Below are 27,950 nucleotides of genomic sequence, written 5' to 3'. Positions count from 1 at the left end.
ATTTCATTTATAACATGTTAAAATCGGAATTACTGTTTAAAAGTTATGGATAATTTTGTTTTAGATAAAACTTGGATTGATTAACTGAAAAGTTAGGTTTTTTTTATTAAAATACGGAGGGCGCGTTGATCACCTGAAACATCAGGGAGTTTTGTGAACAATGAAAAAAACGATTCGTTTTCGACTTAAATCCAGACTGCGGATTGATTACCTGAAACATTAAGGGGGTTTTCCAAAAAATGCAAAAAACGATTTATTTTCTCATTTGCAAGGTAAAGGGAGTTTTATTGCAGAGTTGTAGTGTTACAATCATGAGGCCATAAATCCTCAATACAAGGTGGAATTGTACATTTTTTATTTTATTAAATCATGTAAATTAAAGAAAACAAAATGCTCGAGAACAAAAGTGATTAAAGACTGGACAGTTGATTTTCTAGGGTTACATCTAGCATTACGTCTAATGCCCTATCACTACAATCAACCCAATCACTGGCTTCACCTACAAGTTCTCGGTCCACTATGATGCCACTTAAAAAGTTGATGTTTGTCTTGTGGAACAACTTAGCTGACTTTTCAGACTCAGGCAGATGCATGAAAATTGTATCGGCGGCTTCTATTACCTTGTTACTATGACGTATATGTTGTATGCCCTCTATGTATTTATGCATACAAAAAAAGCATTAACGAACACCGTGTAGCTGAGATGACATTCAGAAGCATTTATGTAAGAACCAATCCCCGACTTGCCCATGTCATCAGCTATTAGCTATGAATGATGATGAGTCATATCATGTATGCTCTTAGCATTACTAAAAAATGATACCTGAATGACAAGATATATTCTCTTAGAATTACTCAAAATCAAAAGCATTAACTTTCAAATAGTAAGTCATGAATATTTCAGTAGTAAATCATGTGCAATGAAGTGCCTGTTCGGCAATGTACCACTCCAATCACTCCGCTCCCTTTGGAAACAAGGAGCGACAGAATGCCCGCTCCAAAGAAATGAACTGCACGTCGCTCCGCTCCACCGCAGAGTTAGGAGCCGGAGTATCGCCGAACGGATCCGAAATCGTGGAAGCTTGCAAACCTACCAAATTCTAGTGAACTTGTCAGATCATAAATTCATGAATATTTCAGTAGTAAATCATGTGCAATGAAATTGTGGAAGCTTGCAAACCTACCAAATGCTAGTGAACTTGTTAGATCATAGATCCATAACTCCATTTCACAAAATATTGTTAAATACACATATTAAAAATGCTAACCTATCTAATGCCCAAAAAGTGACACATGCTGGTGTCGAGATAATGTATCATCTTTCGAGAAGATATCGTATGCCCAACAAATTATGTACAACAACAATGTACAAAAGAAAGAGAAAACTTGAAACTGCTCTTTGGTAAATCGATGCTTGATTGGAGGTTGCCTTTCACTAAAAGTTGTAAAATAAATGTAAAGGAATCAACAACAAGTTGCAGCATAAATGATAGAGCAACAAACTGGGATAGCTCCGTCTTGAAACAACAATGCCATGGGAAACGAAGTGATTCTGAAAAAAATCTGGTAAGGAAGGCCCAAATCAGTTTATGTAAAATAAAAAAACTGGAATTCTTTATTTCAATGCACTTCTGAAGAATGAATTGTACGACCAATTTTACAAAGGTCAACACTCATTTTGCCTAATATAAAAAGTAAACTCCAGTATCTATAGAGTTCGTAGAAACTTTGCTCCAATCGAATTTGAGTTTTCAATTAAATCTTCAGTAGTCAATGTGATACTACTACTACAAATTATATCTATTCATTTTGCTAAATTAGTCGTACATTTCATACACAGTTATTAATCACAACAATATTCATTTCATATAGATGTCGTTACATATTACTGTATTGAGAACTGTAGAGATATATTTTTTAAACATAAGGATTAGAAACTATACCTGGAATGTAGAATTCTTAGGTGACACCTCCGCAGAGAAATCATAGTCTCTAAAGCTCGCTACTTCCCATAAGATTCATGGTTCAGCAAGAAAAATATGTTCACTCTATTAGTTGCGGACTCAAACCCTGCAGATAAATCTGTTAACAATCGACTAAATTCATGTTAACAAAAGAAAAAGTCTTACATCTCGCTCAACAGAGCTGCAGTGCACACATTTCATCTATAGCAAATATCTTCGTTGCTGCATTTGTTCCAGTCTGGATCTTGTCGCTTCCGACGGTATGAATAACATGAGTGCAAAAAATAATACTCTAGCTAGCAGAGAAGATGATTCACCATCTATATATATTATAAAGAGAAGCACCGAACAGAGGAGAGGCAGTGGTGACATGTCTGGTACGGGGAGTTGCCAACTTCTCCCCTATCCCTTTCTCTTTCCCTCCCTTCCTTTCTCTTCTTCTCTCGACCGACGGGTTAATGGCGAGCGGCGGAGGTTCACCCCCCCTCTCCTTGGGACGACAGCGGCAGAAGAGACAAAGATCCACATTTCCTATAATCGTTGTACCTAGCTAGCTAGATTATGAACAACAAGATTATTCAATAAAGCAAGAAATCCTATAGTTCAGGCCCATATGAAGTTAACATATTTTGTATGAAACGATTAGAGTTTTAGCCCCTGCCATTTGAGCTTCACTCTGAAGCCCTGGTTTTTGGGAGTCAACTGGATGCATCCCTCCTCCAAATACGCGTGCAATTGCTTCACACAGTAATTCCTTCTATACTGCTGCATAAAATTTGTTACAGTAATAATGTAGTGGACATCTTTGGAAGTGTGTGCTGACAAGGATGATAATAACATTAAATATAGCTCATAGTGTGTAGAAAAAAACTCTATAGCAGAAAACAAAACATGCATTCCATATTACTAAATGAGGTCAAAACTATAAGCCCAATAAACCACAACCTCATGCTGTCAGAGCCACCTCCACCCCATACGCTAATGGCTTATTTCAAGCTAATGCATCAGATGCAGGAGTCGGGGACCTGAGGCCTCACCCGGGGCAATGGAGGAACTCTAGCAGAACCAGCATTGATCGCCCTGCCACCAGAGAGCACCTGAGCGAATACGTCCACCAATACGAAGATTAGGAAAACATATATTTTAACCTCAGAACCAGCATGTATGCCTCAACAACTATCTAAGATTATAAAATATATTATTTATTGATGCTTCCCACTAAACTTCATTAACTACATGTGAAATGATGAGAGGTCCAGGAAGAGCTAACACCTCATATAATCAACACACAATGATAATAATTAAATGGAGAGGAACCTATCAGATAAAACACACAATTTCATCTCAGGCCGTTGTGAAAAGGATTGTTCAAGCCTTCAGAGTTCTTATTCTGATTTATTTAAATCTACCCTCGGAATTTGGATAGGACAACTTGATGGGTCCTGATAAACATGAACATATGGCTAATTCATGCATAAACATAAAGCACACCTGAAGAGAAGCACCGAACAGAGGAGAGGCAGTGGTGACATGTCTGGTACGGGGAGTTGCCAACTTGGTCAAGGCGTCGTGCGACCGTGTGGATTGATCAGCTGGCAGGGTCAGGCAGCAAGCCTGGAAATTACAAGTGTGACTTTATAGCCATAACATAAGCCACAAGCCTTGATGGCTAGTATATCACACTGAAATTGATACATTTTGTTGTAGTGGCTCATAAGATAGAGAGACCTGCGATCATGCACGCGGATAACATATGTAAATAGCAAGAAAGCTAATTCCAAATCCTATCCCATGCTATGGGATCTACTAAGTAGTAACGGAGATAGAAGGTGTAACAACAAATGCAAACGCAACATGAGTTTTAGTCATGGAGAAGGGTCAAAGCAAATATTAAAAAAAGCTTCTCTCGTAAGGGAAGAACCAAATATTAGAACCGAGTATATACGTAAATCCCATTGCAAAAACTACCATGAATAGAAGTAATGCCATGCCAATGCTTAATTCTCCGATCAGTAATTATGCAATTGAATCTCTCATGTCATACTCTCATTATTCTTCTAAAAAATTAATGTTGACTTCAAACCATTGAGAACTTGATATAAACAAAAAGGTGTGTGGGGATACATTAAGCACTCATTCATGTATAAAAGAGCATTCAGATTCATCTCTAAAAAACATCAAGTCAAAGAAGCCTGCCAGAGCACTGAGAAAGCTATAAATCATGCAGAAAATAACAATCAGCAAGAAATAACCTTAATTCTTCATATCTTTGGTGTTCGAATGAATAAACTACACATAACAGCCAAGAGCTGCACATATCCTTGGCGTTTGAATGAATAGACTTTGGAGAGCAACCAAGAACTGCCCATATACTTGGTGTTCAAATGGATTCAAATTTAAAAGACCCTGATCCAAGCTTCATCTAAAAAAATGACAGATGGTGACAACACTGAACTGATTCCTTGTAGTTGTTAACTCTGTAGATTTGTGTGCTCCCTTTCAGTAGTTCAATCCGGGTAGGATTTGAACAAAGGTCAATGTAAAATCTAAGGGAAAATGAAACAAATAGCATCATATAAGGATGAAGGAAGACATGGAGTATGAGAGCAGGGAAACTAAAACGAAGAGGGAGAGAGATCAAACAGGGGAACTCGTCGAACATGTACTGGGCATCCATGCAGTACATGGCGGCCGCCGTCGGGGCGGCCGCGTCAGGGGCGGAGGGTGGCGGCGTCGGGGCGGCCGCGTCGAGGGAGGAGGGTGGCGGCGTCGAGGCGGCCGCGTCGAGGGCGGAGGGTGGCGGCGTCGGGACGGCTGCCATCGGGGGCCGAGGATGGCGGCGTCAGGGGCGACCGTCGTCGAGGGCGGAGGTTGGCGGTGTCGGGCGCGGCCGCGGTCGAGGGCGGAGGTTGGCGGCGTCGGGTGCGGCCGCGGCCGCCGTCAAGGGCGGGGGTTGGCGGCATCGGGCGCGGCCGCCGTCAGAGCGGAGGTTGGCGGCGTCGGGGGTAGCCGCCGTCAGGGGCGGAGAGGGGCGGAGGTTGGCGGAGTCGGGTGTAGCCGCCGTCAGGGGCGGAGGTTGGGGGCGTCAGGGCGAAGGTTGGCGGGGGCGGAGAGTGCGGGCGGGCCGAGCCGCGCGGCGAGCGAGGCAGGAGGAGGCAGGGCGAGGCAAGACGACGTGGGGTGGCAATTAGTTAGCGCTAACGAAAACTGTCAGTTTCGTTAACGACGTTTGTAGGTCCTTGATGAGGTAATTAGATGGTTGTTTGTGGTGCTTTTTATAGTATGGATGCATCCGTCTCGCAAGTTCATGGACGGGAAACTACGATTCGCTCTTTCTAACGGCAACACGCTAGAGGCTAGAGAGAGAAGAGAATCATAGAGGATAGAGAGTGTGATGTGATCGCGGAGGACAAAGGGAGTGAGAGAGAGCAAAGGGGGACGACGCAAGAATGAGCAGCGCCACCACCTACTCGGAGAGCATCGCTTCCTGCCGCCCCCCAACTCCCATCTGCTCCCCATCCCTCGCAGCCACGGCGGCGGCGGTCCCCGACGCAGCCCCCCTCCCCGTGAGGCGGCAGCTCGATTTCCCCAGCGGCGAAGGCAACACGGATGACGACGACGACTTCTTCTTTCTCGTCGCAGAGGAGATGGAGCGAAACCTAGACCAGGTCGCGCGCCGCGCCGCGCAGAGCTTGACGCCGCCGACACTTGCGATGGCACGCCCGACTTTCCGTGTGAAGCAGTGCATTTGCAGGCGCGGGCCATGTGACGTTGAGTGGAAGGAGGGGGGATGGGCATACGTCTGCTCGGCGACGCCGGTGAGCCTCCCCCTCCCATGTTTTTTTTTTTTTTTTTTTTTGAAAACATGCCCCCCTCCCAACCAAAGGTCATCTTTTGGTTACAATTTTTGCTTCTTTTCTGTGGTATAAGAATGGTTTATTGGACGTCTTTGACCAGTTTCTGTATGGTTTTCCCCACTCTTCTTGGTTTCCTCGGAAGGGAAAATTGCAATGTAGGCCGGAAGGCGCAGTAGGGGATGATTTCTTGGAGTTTTCTGTTTTGGAGTGTGGAGACGATACATTGACGATGTTGGGATTAGGGGTGGCAGAATGCTGGATGACATGGAGTTTTCTTTTTCGCTTCTAGAGTCTTTGCAGTGTTCTTTATGGTTACCATAATTTCTAAAAAAAGGTTGTTTTTTCTGAGCTCCTGCAATGTTTTTCTTCGATTTGGCAACAAGCCATCGCTTTCTGAGGAAACTGGATGCTATTTTTGGTAACTGCTCAGCTACTGACGCACTAATTTGGAATGACTGCTCAGATCCAGCAAGTAAAAGCTTCATATTTGATTTTGGTAAATTCCTGTAAAAAATAATCATTCATGTGCTAACTATTTTGGAAATACGAATTTACAATGCATAATTTAGAAGAGATACATACACACTGGACATATGGGTCATTTTTTTTATGTAGATTAGTTCTAGGTTATAGTTTGAGAGTTATGTCTACTTCTTTTGAACTGAAAGCTATGTCAAACTTTAGCAAATGGTTTGTGTGTTTAGCCATCCAGGTGTAGCCGTCTGCCATTCTCATATGAATAAGGTTTTCTATTATGCCTTTATAACTGGGTTTAGGAAGGGAGTGGCTAGGGTGCACCCACCCCTTTAGCTGGAATAGGTGACATTTTGTCGAGTTGATACAAGATGCAGCCATCATGTCATGTCAGGGTTTCACATCTAAATTCGGCGAACTCATGAGAAATAAGACAGATCGTGAATAGTTGCTAAAATCAGAACATAATTTAGCTTTTTTATTTCTCGCCATGTGAATCAAATGAAACGGTGGATGCGTTTTGTGTTTACACTGGACATAATCACAATCTTTTGTACTCCCTCTGTAAACTAATATAAAAGTTTGTAGATAACTAAAATAGTGATCTAAACGCTCTTATATTAGTTGCTCTTATATTAGTTTACGGAGGGAGTATCTCATTGGACGTCCATCCAGCCCGCTGTAACCTAAAGGGCAAAGTGTGTATAGTCGTTGCTCTTTGGGGCATCACAACAAAATGTTCTCATGAATTAGGCTCAAAATTTAGCAACAACGATGATGTGTAGTTATTTCAGCATGTCATTATACAATGTACGGATTCTGACTCTAGTTGATAATGATATACATTTAGTCTAGGACTTCTGTGGGATCTCTGTTATTTTATGAAATCCAGTGTGTAAGTTTGCTGCAATAAACTGTAGCATTGTATCTGAAAACCTTCCTGTTATTTACAGCATGGTGTGCAATTCCATAATTTGGGGTTTGCCTTTATGCACATAGCTGACCCTTGCTTGTTTGGAGAAAACAGAAGCACAATTTAAAACTTGTTGCAAGAGAGTATGTGCAATGTTAATGATTCTCTATGGATCGATCTGTTCTTTATCTATCAGCCTTTCTTGAAGCTGCAGTCTAATTCATTCAGCCGAAGACCATTTAGTTAGTTAGAGATGCTCTCTTTTCATTTGCGTGCCATTTAGTTACATTCTCTTTCAGCTGACTTCTTAGATTTCTTACTTGCATTTTTTATTCTTTCACTAATTTCTCCAGCTCCTACATGTAAACTTGACAAAGTATTTATTTGTTGAACCTAAATTTTTCAGAAGTGCAGTCATTCTTCTTATTGCATGGAATCTGATGTCAGTCCAGGTTCACAGCCTGCCTTTTTGAGTCATCATGAACCCCACAATCATATGACTAATGGTACAACTCAAGTTAATGTTAGTCCCCAAGGTGCTGGTGCTACAACTCCAGTAAATATTACCCTCAAACGTGATGGCGCTAGAACTCCAGTTACTTTTAGTCCCCAAGGTGCTGGTGCTACAACTCCAGTAAATGTTACTCCCCAACGTGATGGCGCTAGAACTCCAGTTACTTTTAGTCCCCAAGGAGCTAGATCTAGTGGTGAACTACCGACCTGCAAGTGTACTGCTGGGAAGTGCAAAATTCTGAAAGAAAAAGGGGTGGACTACTATGTGTGTCATATACCAAAGGTAATACTTCTGTTTGATAGTTCTAGTGTCTTCATTCCCCCTAATCAATTTTAGTACTACACTACTACTTGATATGACTATGGTCAGTTTATACTGTCTTGGTCTGTTCTGTATAAGATGGTTTGGCTCTTGATAGATGTTGTTTCTTTTATTGATTGTACTAGTCCTGCGAAAAGCAATCCAATAAGTCATGACAGAAGCTGCACATACTTCTTTTCTTTTTGAGAATGAGAATTTATGCATGAATAAGTACTGTTTAACGATTTTTGTAGTTGATTGCTATCTTGATAAATTAAGTACACTAGAAATTACCATCAAAGAAAGAACATTTGGGACCTCAGTTTGGTAGGTCCTAAAGTTAACGACCCAAAGCTTTCAGGGAACATACAATTACGGTAGAAGTTCTGACAGAAAAAAAAACATCTAGCCCTCATTTTGGCGTGTCTTAATGATGATATGTGGTTAATGAACGGGAAACAAGGGCATAGGAGATAGGTATATTTTGAAGATAGAAGAAATAGTTCGCCAGCAAGTAAATGCAGAAGGGTGCGCAGGTATATAAGGATGAAGAAGAGGGGGAATTAGAGATGGGGTAAATAGATTCTTTTTTTTCTAGTTTGCTTTGGGAAAGGATTGAAACCCCTCCTTTACATTGTACTCCCTCCGTCCTAAAATAAGTGACGCAGATTTAGTACTAAATTAGTATAAATTTTGTACTAGATCAGCGACACTTATTTTGGGACAGAGGGAGTAGTTTGTTATAATCAACAATACCAGACCTAGTATGTTACACACACAGCTCTAATCTTCTAACAGATAGAACATTGGTATGCAACGACTATGACTCCTAACAAAACCAGAATTCTCGATTAGACCAACTCTTCTACTATTTCCCATCTCTCGTTCCTGTATGTGAGCAGTGCTAGTGTCTTGTGTGCCTGGCATCTGCACCAGAACATGCATTAATCTATAGATTTCAGAAAAAGAGTAAATGTGACTTCTTCTAAGAATTGTTGTCATGATCCCACCAGCTAATTCTTCATGTGGCCTTTTGGTTTGAACGCGTGTGCATTCCACCGCCTATTTCAACCGCTTCTGAGTACATTGTTGCCATGTTTTTTTCCCTGAGAAAACACGAAAGCCATGTGTCCTGTCGCATTGATAGAAGAAGAGTTTATGTGCAAGCCTTAGATGGGGCACACTGGAACAGACATCACATCTGAACATTTCAATTGGTAGCAGATCCAACAAAGCAGCGGCACAGGCTGCAGACCAAGACCGAGCCATTGAAGTTGCACACTTCGCGTTGCGTCCAGATTAGCCAGGTGTTATGTAAGCATTTTTGTCAAACATTGAGGGGGACTGCATGTAATAATATAGATAGGAGAAAAGGGGCAGACACCCCATACAAAGTTCAGAAATGACCAAAACAAGCACCTCAAATCTGAAACGTAACACACACCCAGGTGGAAGGCATGACCCCTAAACTGCAGAGATGCACCCTGCTACCCCAGTGCACAGCTAGATTTTCTCCAGCCAGAAACCTAAGTTCCCCTTCAACTGGCTGACAACCTGAACAATCGGTCGAACCCTGTTATCGAACAGACGAGCATTCCATTCCCTCCAAATGGCCCAAACGGCCAGAATGCAAAGGCAATCAAGCCTCTTCTTATCTTTTCCGTGATAAGCGCTCCTGGACGTGAGCCACCAAGAGCAGATTTCACTGTCCAACAGAGGAATCGCCTGATGTTTAGCCCATTGCAAGACTGTGTTCCATATTGTGTTGTGACGGCACAGCCGACGAATAGATGACCTCAGTCTTCAGGCGCAAGTTGTGCACGAGCACAGGAGTTATTGTGGGGAAGCCCTCTCTTGGTCCGCATCCGACGTCCAAATTCGCCAGCAAGTCACAAGCCAGAAGGGCTACTTGCACTTGAGAGGAACCTTGAAATGCCAAATGGCCTCATCTGACCATCATCTACTGCCCCCCCCAGGAAATGAGCTAGCTACACAGATTTGGTTGAGAAACAGCCCTGGTCTTTGTTAGAGTTATAATACAAGTCATGTACCCTTTTGTATTTATCCCAATATATAAGGGGTTTTCCTGCATATAGTCCATCACCTGTACATGTATATATATCGGCCTATGGCCTCATGGTAATACAAGTTGCTTATTCCTAACATGGTATTAGAGCCTTAGGTATTTTTTTCTCGCACGCGCAACTCGTGCTCCGATCCAATCTCGTCTCGCCGCAGTCGCCTTCCGTCTCGTCCGCATCTGGAGGCTGCTGGTTCCCGTCGCTCAAGTCAACGCCGGGCTCCTGGTCCCATCGCGATCAAAGCGCCTGCTGGTCCCGTCATCTGGAGGCTGCTGGTTCCGTCCCCGTCATCTGGAGGCTGCTGGTTCCCGTCATCTGGAGGCTGCTGGTTCCGTCCCCGTCATCTGGAGGCTGCTGGTTCCGTCCCCGTCATCTGTAGGCTGCTGGTTCCCGTCAGATCAAGGCCCTCCCGCGCAGCGTTCCCATCTTTTCCATCAGCGGCAGAAGCGGTTTCCACCAGCCCAGGCGGTTCCCACCAGCGGACGCGGCTCCATCAGATCGCGTCCCATTAGCAGAGGCGGTTCCCTTGAGCCCGCGGACGTTGTTTCCATCAGCAGAGGCGCCCGCCTCAGCCCAGGCGGTTCCCACCAGCGGACGCGGCTCCTCAGATCGCGCCGCCCCTGGCCCTCGACTCCATCCGCACCAGATCGCATCTGAGGCTCTCCCAGATCGAGGCGGCTCCCCCATCGCCAGATCGGGTCCTGCTGTTTGACGCGGTTCGTTGACTGAGTTAAAAAAAAAAGAAAAAAAATGTCTGTTGCATCCGGCTACGTTGTTGTTCCTCGTTGTCCAGTGATCTTTGATGGCACTAACTACACCGAGTTCATTGGCTTCATGCGCATTCACATGCGTGGCATCCGCCTATGGGGTTTTCTTTCCGGCGAGGTCTGTTGTCCGCCATGTCCGGTTCCTCCCGTGGCTCCCACTCTGCCGATCCCACCGGCTCTCCCTGCGGATGCTTCTCAGGCCGCAAAGGATGCGACTAAGCTTGCTGATGAGGCCGCTGTGAGTGCTTATGATGAGAAGGTCTTGGCTTATGAGGAGGCTCTTCAGTTGTATCATGATGCTCTGTCCGTTTACACCCAATGGCTTGATGATGATGCTCGTGCTGCCGCTGTTCTCACTGCTAGTGTTCTGCCTCAGTTTGCTTCTGAGTTTCTGGGCCTTCCTACTGTATTTGAGATGTGGACCCGCCTTCGTCAGCGCTATGAGCCCTCTGGTGATGCCTTATACCTCTCTGTGGTCCGTCAGGAGCATGCTCTTCAGCAGGGTGACTCTACTGTTGATGACTTCTATGCACAGAGTTCTGCTATCTGACGCCAGCTTGATTCTCTCCGCAGTGCTGGTTGTCGTACTTGCCCCTGTTGCCAGGCTGTCCAGGCCGACTTGGAGTTTCATCGCGTCTACGAGTTCCTGTCTCGGCTTCGTAAGGAGTTTGAGCCCCGGCGTGCTCAGTTGTTTGCTCGTGGCCGTATTTCTCTCATGGAGGCGCTTTCTGAGATTCGTGCTGAGGAGACTCGCTTACGTGGTGCTGGTTTGCTGGAGGTTCCCTCGGTGCTCGCTGCTCGGACTTTTTCTACGCCACCTGCTGCACCGACCCCTTCTCGCTCGAGTGCTCCGCCGCTCTTGCCCACTCCCTCTGGCGGCTCAGGTCGCCCCCGTCCACATTGTAACTACTGCAACAATGATGGTCATATTGAGCCCCACTGCTACACGAAGAAGAAACACTTGCGCAAGGCGCGGTCATCATCTACAGCGACTTCGTCATCTTCAGCTCGACAGCTTCAACCATCGCTTTGACTGAGCAGGATATTCTGAGACTTAAGCGTCTGCTCGCTGCTTCAGGTTCTTCCTCAACGGGTACTGCTGGTTCTGTGACTGAGGCTTCCCGCACTGAGCAACCACCTTCTAACACAGTTAGGTACATCCCCATGGGTTCTGGACTCTGGAGCTTCCTTTCATATGACTTCTAATTCTTCCACTCTGTCCTCTCTTCGTTCGCTTGATTCTCCTGTTCATGTCCTCACCGCTGATGGTACTCCCCTTCCTGTCGTTAGTAGAGGCACTCTTACCACTCCTTATTCTGTTCCTGATGTTGCTCATGTTCCTCGACTTACCATGAATTTGTTTTCCGCTGGTCAACTTGCTGATTCTGGTTGTCGTGTCATCCTTGATCTTGACTCTTGTTCTGTCCAGGACCGTCGCACGCACACTCTGGTTGGGGTTGGTCCTCGCCGCCGTGATTCTGAGAGTCTTTGGGAGTTGGACTGGCTTCATGTTCCTTCCGCTGCCCATTCTCTCGCCAGTTCTTCCGCTTTGGTCGCCTCGGCTACTGGTTCTTTCCAGCAGTGGCATCATCGACTTGGTCATCTGTGTGGTTCTCGTTTGTCGTCGTTAGTTCGTCGAGGTCTTCTGGGGTCTGTCTCAGGAGATGCCTCCTTAGAGTGTCAGGGTTGTCGTCTTGGCAAGCAGATTCAGTTACCATATCCACATAGTGAGTCAGTGTCTAAGCGTCCTTTTGATTTAGTCCATTCCGATGTATGGGGTCCGGCTCCCTTCGCTTCGAAAGGGGGTCATAAATACTATATTATTTTCATCGATGACTTCTCTCGTTACACATGGCTTTATTTCATGACTTCTCGTAGTGAGGTGTTGTCCATTTATAAGCATTTTGCTGCCATGGTTCATACTCAGTTCTCTTCTCCCATTCGTGTGTTTCGTGCTGACTCCGCTAGCGAGTATATCTCTAAGATGTTGCGTGGTGTTCTTGCTGAGCAAGGGACTCTCTCTCAATTCTCTTGTCCTGGTGCTCATGCTCAGAATGGCGTGGCTGAGCGCAAGCATCGTCATCTTCTTGAGACGGCTCGTGCATTGATGATTGCTGCCTCTCTCCCGCCTCATTTTTGGGCTGAGGCCGTCTCCACCTCCACCTATCTCATCAATTTCCAGCCTTCCGCTGCTCTACAGGGTGGTGTTCCTTTCGAGCGTCTTTTTGATCGGTCTCCCGATTATTCGACGCTTCGCTTGTTTGGTTGTGTTTGCTATGTTCTTCTTGCCCCCCGCGAACGCACCAAACTGACCGCTCAGTCTGTTGAGTGTGTCTTCTTAGGCTATAGTGATGAGCATAAGGGCTATCGTTGTTGGGATCCTATCGGTCGTCGGATACGTATCTCTCGGGATGTGACTTTTGATGAGTCTCGTCCCTTCTACCCACGCCCATCTTCCTCGACTTTTTCAGTGGAGGATATCTCTTTTCTCACTTTTCCTGACACGCCTATCACACTCGTCGAGCCTTTGCCTACTCATTCCGCTCCCTCTGCTTCTCCACCTCCAGTCGATTTGTCGCCACCATCTTCCACGGTCTCCTTGTCTAGCATGTCACCGGATTCTACACCTTCATCTCCGGTGACTTCTTCGTCGCCACCCTCCGGTTCTACTTTAGCGATTCCTCCTTCCATTGTTCCATCTTTTCCTCAGTGTTACACTCGACGTTCACGTTCTGTGGATGCCTCTCTGGATGTGCCGTCATCCTCGTCTCAGCCTACTTATGGCTTGCGTTCTCGTCCTCGTCCGCCTATTGATCGCTTAGGATTTTCCACCGCTGGAGCTGCTGTTCTTGAGCCGACTACTTATCATCAGGCTGTTGTTCATCCTGAATGGCAGTTTGCGATGGCTGAGGAGATTGCTGCTCTTGAACGCACAGGTACGTGGGATCTTGTTTCCTTTCCTCCTGGAGTCCGTCCCATCACTTGTAAGTGGGTCTACAAGGTAAAGACTCGCTCCGATGGTTCTCTTGAGCGTCACAAAGCTCGTCTTGTGGCTCGTGGTTTTCAGCAGGAGCATGGTCGTGATTATGACGAGACTTTTGCTCCTGTGGCTCATATGACCACTGTTCGTACACTTCTTGCCGTGGCCTCTACACGCCACTGGTCTATCTCTCAGCTTGATGTTAAGAATGCTTTTCTTAATGGTGAGCTGCGTGAGGAGGTGTACATGCAGCCTCCACCTGGGTATTCTGTTCCTGATGGCATGGTATGCCGTCTTCGTCGCTCTCTCTATGGCCTTAAGCAAGCCCCCCGAGCCTGGTTTGAGCGTTTTGCATCTGTGGTGACTGCCGCTGGTTTTTCACCCAGTGTTCATGATCCAGCATTGTTTATTCACCTTTCTCCTCGTGGTCGGACTCTTCTTCTTCTTTATGTTGATGACATGGTCATCACTGGGGATGACCCTGAGTATATTGCCTTTGTCAAGGCTCGTCTTAGTGAGCAGTTCCTTATGTCTGATCTTGGACCTCTTCGCTACTTTCTTGGGATTGAAGTCTCTTCTACCTCTGATGGCTTTTTTATATCCCAGGAAAAGTATATCCAGGATCTTCTTGCTCGTGCTGCTCTTACTGATGAGCGCATTGTTGAGACTCCTATGGAGCTCAATGTTCATCTCTCTGCTACTGATGGTGATCCCCTGCCTGACCCGACGCGCTATCGTCATCTTGTTGGAAGTCTTGTTTATCTAGCTGTCACTCGTCCGGATATTTCTTATCCGGTTCATATTCTGAGTCAGTTTGTCTCTACTCCCACATCGGTTCACTATAGTCATCTCCTCCGTGTTCTTTGATATCTTCGGGGCACAATCTCTCACCGTTTATTCTTTCCTCGCTCCAGTTCTTTACAGCTACAGGCCTATTCGGATGCTACGTGGGCTAGTGATCCTTCAGATCGCCGTTCACTTTCTGCTTACTGTGTTTTTCTTGGTGGTTCTCTCATTGCCTGGAAGACGAAGAAACAGATTGCAGTTTCCCGTTCGAGTGCAGAGGCTGAGTTGCGAGCGATGGCTCTTTTGACGGCAGAGGTGACTTGGTTACGGTGGTTACTTCAGGATTTTGGTGTTTCTGTCACTACACCGACTCTGCTCTTATCTGATAGTATAGGTGCTATTAGCATTGCGTGCGATCCTGTGAAGCATGAGCTCACCAAGCATATTGGTGTTGATGCTTTCTATGTGCGCGCTGCTGTGCAGGATCAGGTTGTTGCTCTTCAGTATGTGCCTTCCGAGTTACAGTTGGCGGATTTCCTGACGAAGGCCCAGACTAGAGCACAACATGGTTTTTATCTCTCCAAACTCAGTGTTGTTCATCCACCATGAGTTTGAGGGGGGGGTGTTAGAGTTATAATACAAGTCATGTACCCTTTTGTATTTATCCCAATATATAAGGGGTTTTCCTGCATATAGTCCATCACCTGTACATGTATATATATCGGCCTATGGCCTCATGGTAATACAAGTTGCTTATTCCTAACAGTCTTATCCAAAAAGGAACAGCCCTTGGCATCCAACGAGGCAACGACCATGTCCAGCCATCTTCAACCTCCGGGCTGAGTTGAGTTATGCAGTCTTTGCCAAAGCTCAAGCAAGAGAAGGAAATGCAAAATTCGAGCCCCCCTTAAAAGTTCTTAAAGTTACTTAAAAAGGGTATACTCATACACCCAAGAGATCGGAACAATCTAATCTTCTTGATTGAAGGGGTAACTTCTAATCTGCATCGAAATCTGTAAACTGTTCTAGGAGGGTGGGTGTACTGAAGCAAAACTCTATTCAGATGGCCTCTGATATCCTTCAGCCAAAGCTTAGTTGTTTAATGCTTCGGCAACCATCCTTTTAGCTCTGATTCTCGGCAGGATAGCTTCCACAACCATGAGAGCAATCATGTTCAGCAATAGCTGGAACATCCATCTGTCCGTCCAAAAGTAGGTGTTCTTGAGATTCCCAACTTGCACTCTGGCAGCAGCATCAAATAAGGCTCCCTCCTCCCAGGAGAACTCCATGGTTTATCATCAGCCATGTGCAATCGCCAAGCCAATCACAACCTGAAGGCCGTGTGCATGATGTTCAAGTCCATAATCCCGACAACACCCCCCCCCCCCACACACACCACACACACACACACACACACACCCCCCCCCCCCCCCCCCCACACACACACACACATGCTGGGGCCTGCAGATTGCCTGCGAAGCCTCTGAATCGCTTCCCTTCCACAGGAAGACTCTCCGAATTTTGGCAACTGCCTTGAAAACCCATGGAGTCGGATCTAGGGAGGACAGGAGGAGGAAGAGTGGAAGTGCAGTCAGCACTGCCTGAACTAGAATCAAACCCGTTTGTTTCTCGGGCCCTTTTGTATGTGTTCATTCCTTGAGTTTCATCAATTTAAGTGTAAGTTTATCTGATTAAGCCGCCCTAATATCTTTTGTTTAACAACATTTAGGTAAGACAAGGCGAGCAGTTGAATAAGTTATACCTCTAAATGCCTTTACTATTTAGTATATTTGTTTGGTTGGGAGTTGGTGTGAATAGATTATTGCTTTTAATATGTGTTATACGAGTTACTACTCTTCCTCAATTTTGCACTTACGTTTCTATGCAATCCAGATGGTTTAGGCCAGGAATCAGAATTTGTTCACTCTGCAGGGATACGGTGCATGCTCTCACCGTGAGCCAATTGAATGCACTCACTGTGAGCCAATCGAAGCTGCTGTTGAAGAACCACCACTAACTGGATACACCAATCCAAGGGAGAGTAAACATTTGGGGTATAATCCAGTTGCAAAGGAAGCTAATGTGCATGCCATGATGGGACGCCACAATGAAACTAGACAATTCGATCCTGATCAACCCCCTGAATATGATGAATGGCCGTTCGAAATTGTTGAGGGTGATGTTGTACCCACAACCCACTTGTTGCCTGCTCACCCTACACCCATTGTTGCAGTCGCTCAGGGATCGCCAGTTATGCTGCGCCAACAATTTGCTACTGTCCAAGTGGGAACACCAACTACATCACCCATGCCACCTAAATTTGCCATCAGCCCCAATACTCCCCGGTCAGGCAGTTGCTACCGGTGCCATGAAGAAGGACATTGGACCATCAACTGCCCTAAGAATGGCGCTTGTTACCACTGTGGTATGGTTGGGCACTTTGTGAAGGATTGCCCTGGAGTGCGCACCAAGAAATGATCGTAAGAAGCATATGAGGGTCTCATTGTGCCTTTTGTGCAAATGGCAGTAAGTAGTAAGCACTGAGGCTAGCGATCTACTTCAGCAAAATAATTGGCTTAACCATGGCTGTTGATTTAGGGTTTAGGGTTGGATGTACGGCGCCGCCGGGTACCTGCTAAACTTAAATTTGTGGTGCCTGGCTGTAAGATTACTGATATTTATGCCCATTATGTGAATGGTTAATAACTAAGTAGCATATGCAGAAGGGGCAGTAAACGCACGACTCGTATATTCTGCGTATGCAGTAGCGTATGCATTTATAGTACTTTAAGCATGTGTTTGACTGGTAATGTTTTGCATATGCAGTAGCGTATCTATTTGTAGTACTGTTATTATGCGTTTGAATGGTGTCCCATCTGTATGAATTTCAGGCGCAGACCTGAGTGCTAACGCTTTTCAGTGTGTATTCTGCTGAAGTTTCGAGGGTGGTAACTAATGCTGTCCGCGTTGATGAACTGATGGGTAAGGTAACAGGTGTCAATCAATATGTTGAGTTTTGAACAATTTGATTTCAAGGATGTGGTGCTGTAAGATTCATTTATGATAAACTTTGAGAGAAGATTCATGAATGGAAAGGAATGCAGTATGGTTTGTCATTAAAAACTCCTTTAAAACCCAATGGGATAATGTACAAGGAGAAAGTCATATGACATGTATGAACAATTGTAATATTGTCTCAATAAAACCCCTCATGAGAAACCATTTGAAAAAACGAGTATAATATATATAATTGGATGGCTATTAAACTCATGGAAGAAGTACAATAAACATATAATTCAATGACTATTAAAGGGTTATAATTTGGGAGTTTACCCCCTAAACTTTGCGGAAGTTAAGATTGTCTCATACCGATTCCATGGACATGTTTATGAAATTAGAAATTGGTAATAACACTGTGAATAAACGATTAGATTTTTACAAGGGGAACCGTTTCCCACCCGTGCGTCGGCCGAACCGACGCGCCGGTCGCCCCCTCGCGCGCGAGCCCATGCAACATTTTTCCCACCCGCGCGCTTCTCTGGTTAGTGAGTGCAATATTTTTCGTCTAAATTTGTTGCAACCAACGTCATTTTTGCTGCAAGCATTTTTTTTTTACTACATTTTGTTCCAGTAAAAAAGTTGCATATACGTTTGGTTGCAACTCCAGTTCGTCGGATTTTTCGTTTACAATCGATGTTTTTTTACTTTTGCTACAACCGGCATCGTGTTTTGCTGCAACCGTTCACTAAAAAAGTTGCATACACGTCACGTAAATATTTGTTACAACGGCGTTTGACTTTTGCTACCACATACCATCAGCTTCGTTTTTTTGCTACGATCACGTAGATATTTTTTTTGCTACAAATTTTGTTTTTTGTTGTAACCGTTGAAAAAATTGCTGCATAGTATCGAAATTTTGCTGCATAGGGGGGGAAAATGTTGCATGCGGATCCAACAGTGCGGACGACGCGCGGTCGACCGAAAGTTTGGGCCGGCGCGCCGACGCAAATCAGTCCCCTTTTACAAGACTTTGTTTGTGAATTATTCCCCCAGCTTTCAATAAGAGGATAAGTAAATTAGGAGCAATGTGCTACGTGGTATTGCTCTTCATATAACCTGTAAGTATTAAAGAACACAAGCGATAGTGATACAGGGTTGCCCGGTCTTCACGAAGGATCTGCTCGATGATGCGAATTAAAGCCATCTGACAGGTACAAAGGAAACCCTCGGTCCCAGACAACAACATTATCGGGTAAAGGATAACTAATGCAACCCGACGAGACCGAAGCAAGCTACTGCATATGCAACAACCAACAACAAGTATTCGTCCTTCCACACTTTTAGTTTCCAATCCATGCAACCGCACACGAAGTTGGAAGCACAAACTGGTCTCTGCCTCAACAACTACTGTTGCAAAATCACAAAGTGAGTTTACCCTCTAACAAGTCAAGATTACAAGAGCTAAGGAGGAAGTTAACTCTCAAATAAGATTCTGGTTGCACTTAGCTTATTCTGAAATCAAATTGCCATATAGATGTGGTTGAAGTGGGAGAAGGGTTATTTGTACTAGGAACAACCTTCCTAGTTTAGGTGTGAAAACAACCCAAAAAAGAGGCTCAAAGTCATGCTAAATAGTTGGACAAGGGAGCAAAGACATGTAGCCTCACACAGAAATTAATGCCCTGGACAACTTGCTAGTATGGTTATGGGTATCCCAAACGACCCAACTAGGGATAGCCATTTTTTGTTCGGTTGATGTGTGAGGTTAGCCCATGTTTTGTTTGGTTTGGATTGGATGATGAATCATGATTGGGGATAGCCATTTCGGGAAGAAAATCAAGGAGAACAAAGAGATGCCCCCTCACTTCCCGGCCCCATTTTCCCTTTGAGAAAGTGTTGCACAAAATCAAACGAGGATCAACACTTTGGAGAAAATCAAGGGGAGGTAGCACACACCGGCACGCCATGCACACGCAACATAGCATGCGCACACCACACACACCACTCTCAGTGAGCACATCATACATGTGCAGACCACAAACACCACGCCTGGTGAGAACATCACGCATGACTGGCCGAAGAGAAACCGCCTCCATCCGCGGAGCCCCGGTGGTCGCGCGTGGCACTCATCTGTGATCGTCGCCTCCATGACCTATGTTGGGTTGCAACGCCAATGTGATATATGTTAGAGGAAGAATAGAGGTCACAACAAGTAAAGAAGGCAAGGAAAGACCCATGGCGTTGCGTCTCACATCTCAATCGTCGTGCTTCGATCTTTCTTCGCCGCCGTAGAGAAAAGAGAGATGGAAAGAATAAAGAGATGAGTTCAAGCGTTTGCAAATCATATTCTAGCTTGATGAACAGATGCGCTCTCGTCCTAGATTATATGACGTGCGTCACGGGAGATACCCTAGTGCCGCTGCCGGGACACCCTCCCTCTCCCCTTCTCCTCTCCCCCATTGTCACCAGTGGGTGCGGCTGGGTGATGCACGAGAAGCACATCTCGTCGTTTTGCAATAATGATATCGTTACAAGTATATGTAAAGAGGAGATGTGTATATGGAATTGGATTACACTCGCTACAAGCTAAATCATGATCATCTGAAATACAATCATCCATAGCAATCATCATACATAAAAGAGGGTCTGATTACGGGCAAAATCAAACGATAAAAGCGACATCCATCTTACTATCCCAGGTTGCCGACATGGAACCCGTCATGTGATCGTTGAAGAAAAAGAAGAACTCCAAATCAAACAAGCATCGCTCTCAGGTCAAAGCATCGCATTACGTGTACCTGCAATTGTTGTTGTATTAATCTGTGAGCCACGACAATTCGCCAATCTCATTTCCAAGGGTATCAAGACTAGCAAAGCTTAATGGGTGAGATATGGTTAAGTGGTGAGGTTGCAGCATCACTAAGCATTTGAATATGTGTCTAACTTACGAATACAAGAATAAAAAGAGTGATCTACGCATAAACGAACGTGAACTATAAATGATCAAGAAGTGATCCTAAACACCTACTTACGAGTCAATCATAACCCCACTGTGTTCTCCTCTTGGTTCAAACCTCACAAGAAGGGACGGTCATGGTTACACACGGTTGGTGAATTTTATTCGAGTTTACTTCAAATTTTCTATAACCGGGTATTATAAAGTTTCCAAGTTGCCACATAACCATGGGCTCAACTTTCTAAAAGATTTAACCCTACAGGGGGTGCTCCAACTCATCCATCACAAACCAGCCACAAGTTGTGGTGAAAAACCTCAACCTCGAGATAGCCCGAAGTGTCCTTAGAATCCCGGTGCTGAAGATATTTTGTCAAGGTAAAATAAATCCAGCAAGGCCTCCCGACGTGTCGGTGATCCGATAGGAGTCATGCATCTTGTTCTCAAGACACGACATATTGTCCAAACTTACGGTAGGCCAATCACAGAGGTGCCCCGGTGACCACTGGTAGTTGACAGGTTTGGACCAACACTCACAAGGAGCACTAACCAGGTTTGTTGATTAATTATCCATGGGGTAATTACTCCCTATGCAAGTTTTATTAGGTTGGAGAATTTAGCGACCCGACCTGAAACGCTCAAGTCTCTAGTGTTTCGGTACCATCCCAAGATCATGCTGGTACACACATAGTACATCAATGTATATATCAAAGTGTAATCACAACTGCTTTTTTTGATCGAAATCTCATATAGAGTTCTTTATTACAATAAAGTGGCAGCAGGCCAACTCATGAGATAAAACTACTATGGAAGACGTAGATGGCAGCGAGTCCATCCAACTCCAAGGGCATATCACCAAGCGTAGAATGTGTCCTCACTCCTGGTCAAAAAAGTACTCTCCAACATGACACGTTGCAGCCATGTAGGTCAGCATATTGAATATGCCAACAAGTCACAAAAGAGAACAGGTAAAAATCATCCTCTAAAACTATATGCATATATGGCAGGTGGGGCTGTAAGTAAGTTTTGCTAAAATCTGAATTTGTCCTACAACAGGGGGGGGGGGACAAAAGCAAAATTACTACAAAGTTGGTTGTTAAATAAGATGGTTCTGCCAACCAATTCTCATGTCCCAAAAATATTAATAAAACCACTCATTATAATTATTTGTTTTTAGACTGGCTGGTAGTATCATCTCCGGTGCTCATGTTGTCCATAACCGAGGACACGACTAATCGATTAGATTGTTACTCCATAGAGTCTAGGGATGGCAATGGGTCGGGTTTGAAGCGGGTGGAGCGGATCCAAATCCGACCCATGACCCATCTTCCTCCCCTCTGCCCATCCACCAAAGCATCCATGGGCACAAATTGTGCCCATGCCCAAACCCAATGAATATCCAGATACCCATGAAGCTCCACGGGCATGGAAAAATCAACATGAAGCCTTCCCAAAGATCAAATTAACTCATCGTCATTTGTTAACTAAGATTAGCTTTAATAATTATGTTAGTGGAGTTGTGGGGGATTAGGGAACATGGGTTAGATTTTGACCTTTTGCGACTGCGAGTGACTTGGGGTTGGACATTTGCTTAGTTTAGTGTCACTGCCATAGGGGCCCATGTGTCATACGGGTATCCATTGGATATCCATGGAGCAACAATTACAACTGTGCCCAACCCGATTGTTTGTGGGTATCCACATCCATAGATCCATGGACAGAAATGCGCTACATACCCTTGCCCAATTGGGTTGGGTATCCACGGGTATCCAGATGCATGGATAAAATTGCCATCCCTAATAGAGTTTTGTACATTTTACTCGCAAGATTCGATCCCTCCTGTTATGTCCTCGCACTACTTGGTGTTTGATAACGAGACGATCAAAACATGGTCTTCCAAAGCGATCCTCCAGTAGAAAGTCAGTTCCCATCCAATCCTACCGTTCTTCTACATCTCGTAGCAATCTGACCTACCAGACACTAGTGCAGAAAAGCCTAGGTATGGCGTGGAAAAAACCGCCTTGCTCGTGTAGGCACCCGGCGCCACCAATATCGCGCCACTGTTAAAAAATAGTGCTGGCGTTGGTGACGACGCGAGCAGTATTTGACATGTTTATGGCATGTCAGGTGGCAACGCCAGCACTAATATATGTCAGTAGTGGCATTGCGTGTTAGTGCGATGCAACAATTTCATTTTCATATTTAAACCAAATCTGTACAACAACGTGATCAAACCAAAATGAGGGCACAATCTAAGTTCAGAACAGTAATTCAACAGTACAATTCACATACCAGAATCTAAGTTCAACAGTAGCCATTTATTTGACATTATTCAAAAAAGTATCAAAAGTAGGAAAATAACACAAGTACACAAGTTCAAGGAAACAAGAGGTGGCAAGTGTAAGCCTACTAGCTAGCTAACTCGATGTTACGGCGGGAGGAGTGAGGATCATAGTCTCGAGTAAGTGGACCATCATCATTGCTGCCAGCAGGCGTGTAGTAGACCATGATCTCGTCACGATCATACTCACGGTAGAACGTGGCTATCTCCCCAGCTTCATCTTGTAAGAAGTTGCAAGAGCTCTCCAACCAGGGAAACCGAAATAGGTGTGAGTTGGCCCATTGCTGACAAGACAATTGAATCATTGGGCCGTCAGCATCTTCATGAGGGTGCATTGGAATGTAATGGTTGCATCAAGAGAAACTCGGAACTTCTCTAAGAAGTTGAAATCACAACTTCTCCCTAAGATGGTTTTGGTAATTAATAACAAAATATGTGTCATTGAACTAATGATTTTATCTAAGTATCAGAAAAGTTTAAAGATGCATTGGCCAAGGATTGTGAGGAGAACCCCTAGATGCAAGGAAAGGAATAGATTGGCCAAGCTTCAAGCTACAAGACTCTAAATTTTATATTTGTGAGAAGTCACATTTGAGTCCATATGATGAGGACATCAACACCATTGTTACACCCATAGCCCCAGCTGCTATACATACTGGTCCAGTTACTAGAGCTCACGCACGCCAATTGACTTACGAGGTACTTTCGTTTCTTGAAAATACTTCTAATGTTCATGAACATATGATGCTGCCTAAGTTAGATACTTTTGTTGTGCTCAGGAATGAAGGACCTAGCATGGACAAGAAGGATATCCGTTGGAGCGGGATCAAGCATGGAGAAGAAGGTGCACACGCGGGAAAGAACAATGAAGCTTCCACCGGTGACTTTTGCACTTTAAAGCCACCATAAGGAGAGCATGAAGGCTTGGATGAAATATTCAAGACGCCACTTTATAAATTTCGTCCATAGGATATTATAGGTGTTGCGCAACCTTATTTTTGGGCCAGGCCCATGTAATTTCGAAATATCATAATATAAGCTGTTTTTAGAGTTTGTATGTGTGGGGAAACCGAGTTTAGGGCTGTTTTCGGACCTCTTCTCCAAGGGTCACGAAATTGCCTCTATATTCCCTCATATATACAACCCTTAAGGCACTGTTTAGACTTGGGTTTTGTTTAGATTACAAGTTCGCCACAGCTGCAACTTTGCGTTCTTCGTTTGTGTTCCACGACCAGACAAAGGCGTCACAGAACCCCACCTTCATCAATAAAACTTTCCTCTTATATTCGCAATATCTTGATTGAAATCTTAGTTTCTTGATTGTTCTTCATTTGCGTGCAGGAAACAGACCATCGTGGTCAGGTTGAATGTGCTCTGCCGTGGTCAATAACCTCTCGGAGTTCGTCTAGCGATTGCTAAGGTGCGACGTCCTCGCACGTTCGTAGTCGGATCGTCAAAGTGGACTCTACCAAAATGAAACCACCATCTCATCGAAAGACAGGGACAACTTTGCCTCTATCAAGTGGTATCAGATTTCTAGGTTGCTCGGTGAGATTTTACCAGTTTTTCGTAGTTAGATCGCATCTGTTCTTCATACCTATAGTCCACGAAAAAGCCATAAAAAATTAGGGTTAGATCATCATATCAGAACCAATCCAAGCCTTTGCATAGTATTTTCAGTAGTTTGCTTAGTTGAATTTGCGGTTACATCGTCGTGTCAAGTTGCTGGTCTTAGTTAGTCCTTTAGAGTTTCGAGTTCTGTTTGCAGGTTATCACGCCGCCACCGCACCGTCTTTCATCGCTGCCATATACCACCTCCACGCTACCATCATCGCTGCTGCCATATACCACCACCACGCCACCATTATCCTTACTGCCATATACCACCACCATATATCCACCACAATCCTAGTTTGCATCCTTTTCACCTTAGGTTAATTTTGAGATCTGTTTGATTTCGGTTTCACGTTTCCTTACCTCAGTAGGTTTCGGAATAAAAACCAATTTTCCAATTTTCCACCACCATATATCCACCATTATCCGAACCAATTTTCCACCACACAGAACTACCACCATATATCCACCATTATCCGAACCAATTTTCCACCACACAGAACCTATGCCAAACCCTAGAGTCGGTACCACCAACATTCCTTTCGGTGCCACCGAAATCAGTGACCAAGTTTCTGGTATGTCATTTTCAAGAATCGGAAATTCCGAGTTTTGGAATCGGTCTCACCGAGATTTGGAAACTGCCCTAGGTCACCCATATCGGTACCACCAACATTCCTATATTGGTCTCACCGAGAATACAAAAATTGCCACATTTTGTGCAAGTTGGTGCCACCGCGATTCACTTCAGTTTCACCAAGTTGGGCAATGATCACTAGTGCAGTGACGTGCTACACAAATGGTTTTTAACCCCTTTCCACGATGACATTTTAAACCGCCACCTAGTGAGTGTGGGCGATAGGGGGTCCTTCCCACACGACCCAAAAGCTGTCGGGGATGGGGTGTGGAAATGCATACGTTTTGAATACTAAGCATATGCAATGCTGACATATATCCCAAATACGAGTCTTTAGACATCTGTTTTTGATATCTCCAATATCCCAAAAGCTCCATCCTTGCTACTCGTTTGTGATTGCATTACCATCGAAGTCGTACTTCTATGGTTTTACCTTAATTACGAGGTGAAGTCCACGCACACTCCAGGCACGAAATTTTTCCAGGCACATACCAAATCGGCTCTATGTTTACGATGCATGCCACATCACACACGCTTTGCAAACGTCAACTGTGTGCATGGTTACACACATTTCCTCTCAGTGAACCGTGTTGGATTATGATGTATATCTCACACGCCGTGCTTTGTAGACCGTGTGCACCGTAATGACCTAGAGAGCGTATTTTCACTCTAATTTAATTGCTGCTATTTAAAATTGTACCGAATTTTTCAAACCGTATGCAGGTTACTGGCCTACAGAACATAATTTATCCCTAAGTTAATCCCTACATTTTAAAATCATAGATTTTGAATTTGAAAGTAGGCAATCACTTATTTCATATCGAACCATGTTTATTACAAATATAGGTTCAAGCACGAATGCTTATTTCATATCGAACCATGTTGAAGCACCAACTAATGAATGAAGAACCAGAGTTGTACTAAAGACTTTAAAGAGAGAGGCAAAAGACATTATGGTTGTTGGAGAAGGTGAAGCGGAATGCCCATATTGTGTCATCCTCCATGCGTAATATGCACGTGACTCTAGGCCAACCCCTTATGATAGCTGCCAGCCCATCCTTCACTGTCTTCATTAGGACTTATTGATGCTCACTTTAGTCTCGATGAAATACTTTAACCTTCATTGCATGTCGACCAATCATGTACTTTGCAAGGTAATCTTGAGTAAACTCCTTTGGGAACCACTGCAAACGAAAAAGATTCAGACATTGTTGTGTAACAACTCATTATGTGCAGTAAAAAGAGAAGGCTTCATAGTTTGTAGTTACCATCCTACAACTCACTGTTGTGTCGGATAGAGCGTAAACAAATAATCTGATTGCCACCGTTCATATCTTTTTGCTAATAATCCTTATCAGTTTCCTCAATTGATGTTGGTTCATGAATATATCATTGCCCCATATGCAAAAAGGGTCGATGCGTGGATCTTTGCCAAGGACATATGTACCTACAAGCAACAAGTCAATATTAGAAGCTAAAAAAATGTCCAGGCCTGGATCTATATGCACTACAGTATGGAACGACGGGGAAATACAAGCCGAGGGATGAAACTAACCTTAGCGGAAAATTCTAGCCACTCCCGTTGTTCTCCTGCATAAGCAGTGGAATGGCATAATAAGTACAACAAGCTTAACATAAAAATATAGCCAAGGTAAACAACATCATCTCCAAATGCTAAAGCGGATATAAAATGGAAGGGAATGTTAATTACAACAGGCTTAATGTTGGGGATCGTTGCATGGGAAACAAAAAATTTCCTACGTGCACCCAAATTCTATCTATGGACATTAACATTGACGAGAGGGGGAGTGCATCTACATACCCTTGCAGACCGCTAAGCGAAATCTTATATAACACAATTGATGTAGTCATACTCTTCATGATCCAATCGCGATTCAATCCGATCTAGCGTCAAAAGGATGACACCTCCGTGTTTAGCACACGTGCGGATCGATGACATCTACTCCTTCTTGATCTAGCAAGAGAGGAAGGAGAAGTAGATGGGATCTCAACCATCACGAAGGCGTGGTGGAGATGGTGGTGGAGCAATCCCAGCAGGGCTTCGCCAAGCGCCTCCGGAACTACGAAGGAGGAAGAACGGAAGAGAGGGAAGGCCGCATGGCGTGGGAATTGTTGTGTAAAACCCTCCCCCTATCCTCTACTATATATAGGAGAGAAGGGGAAGGTTTAGGTCACAAACTTAGCCCCTCCTCCAAGGAGGGCCGGCAACAAGGGTGGAGTCTTCCCTCCACAAGGAAGGGAGGAGTCCCCCTCCTCCAAGGCACCTCTAGTGTGCCTTGTCCCTTTGGGACACTTCCCCAAAGCCAATTTAGCTTCTAGGGGTTGGTGCCCCTGGCCTAGGGTGTCTAGGTAGCCACCCCTACAGCCCATGTGGGCCCACGGGGCAGGTGGACCCCCCGATGGACCCACGGAACCCTTTCGGCACCCTAGTACACTATTGGTAATGCCCGTAAACTATCAGTAATGCCCAAAACTTTTTTGGTAGGCAAAATGGGACTTCTCATATATAAATCTTTAGCTCCGGACCATTCTGGAACTCCTCATGAAGTCCAGGATCTCATCTGGGACTCCGAACAACATTCGGTCACCAACGTACATATCCCAATACTACTCGATCGTTAAGCGTGCGGACCCTACGGGCTCGAGAATCATGTGGACATGACCGAGACATATCTACGGTCAATAACCAATAGCAGGATCTGGATGCCCATATTGGTTCCCACATATTCCATCAAATCAGTATTGGTCGAA

General features: G+C 44.7%; 1 protein-coding gene and 1 long non-coding RNA gene across 6 annotated transcripts; one reads left to right on the top strand and one right to left on the bottom strand.

Annotated features, from left to right (window-relative positions):
* Positions 1–725: 725 nt before the first annotated feature.
* LOC123448141 lies at positions 726–4,697 on the bottom strand. Of its 5 annotated transcripts, none has more exons than XR_006631618.1 (4): positions 3,456–4,697; positions 2,130–3,061; positions 1,944–2,005; positions 726–1,563 (listed from the first exon to the last, which is right to left on the bottom strand). It is a non-coding gene; the product is annotated as an uncharacterized LOC123448141 (long non-coding RNA). The 5 variants fall into 5 exon arrangements; XR_006631619.1 differs by having other exon boundaries at positions 1,944–2,002; XR_006631617.1 differs by having other exon boundaries at positions 1,944–2,729; positions 3,002–3,061.
* A 577-nt stretch (positions 4,698–5,274) lies between these two features.
* LOC123448139 lies at positions 5,275–17,446 on the top strand. Its single transcript, XM_045124924.1, has 3 exons — positions 5,275–5,782; positions 7,615–8,004; positions 16,569–17,446. Exons 1-3 carry the CDS (start codon positions 5,414–5,416, stop codon positions 17,112–17,114), a joined length of 1,305 nt encoding a protein of 434 aa, XP_044980859.1. The 5' UTR covers positions 5,275–5,413; the 3' UTR covers positions 17,115–17,446.
* The last annotated feature ends 10,504 nt before the right edge of the window (positions 17,447–27,950 follow it).

The sequence above is a fragment of the Hordeum vulgare genome, chromosome 4H (assembly GCF_904849725.1).
Source record: "Hordeum vulgare subsp. vulgare chromosome 4H, MorexV3_pseudomolecules_assembly, whole genome shotgun sequence".
Taxonomy (NCBI): Eukaryota; Viridiplantae; Streptophyta; class Magnoliopsida; order Poales; family Poaceae; genus Hordeum; species Hordeum vulgare.
This window is presented reverse-complemented; position numbering and strand designations above follow the sequence as displayed.

Coding starts and splice junctions, on each gene's coding strand:
- LOC123448139 (XM_045124924.1), top strand. CDS start 5,414: ATGAGCAGCGCCACCACCTACTCGGAGAGCATCGCTTCCTGCCGCCCC. Junction 5,783..7,614: donor ACGTCTGCTCGGCGACGCCG/GTGAGCCTCCCC, acceptor TAAATTTTTCAG/AAGTGCAGTCATTCTTCTTA. Junction 8,005..16,568: donor ATGTGTGTCATATACCAAAG/GTAATACTTCTG, acceptor TTCACTCTGCAG/GGATACGGTGCATGCTCTCA.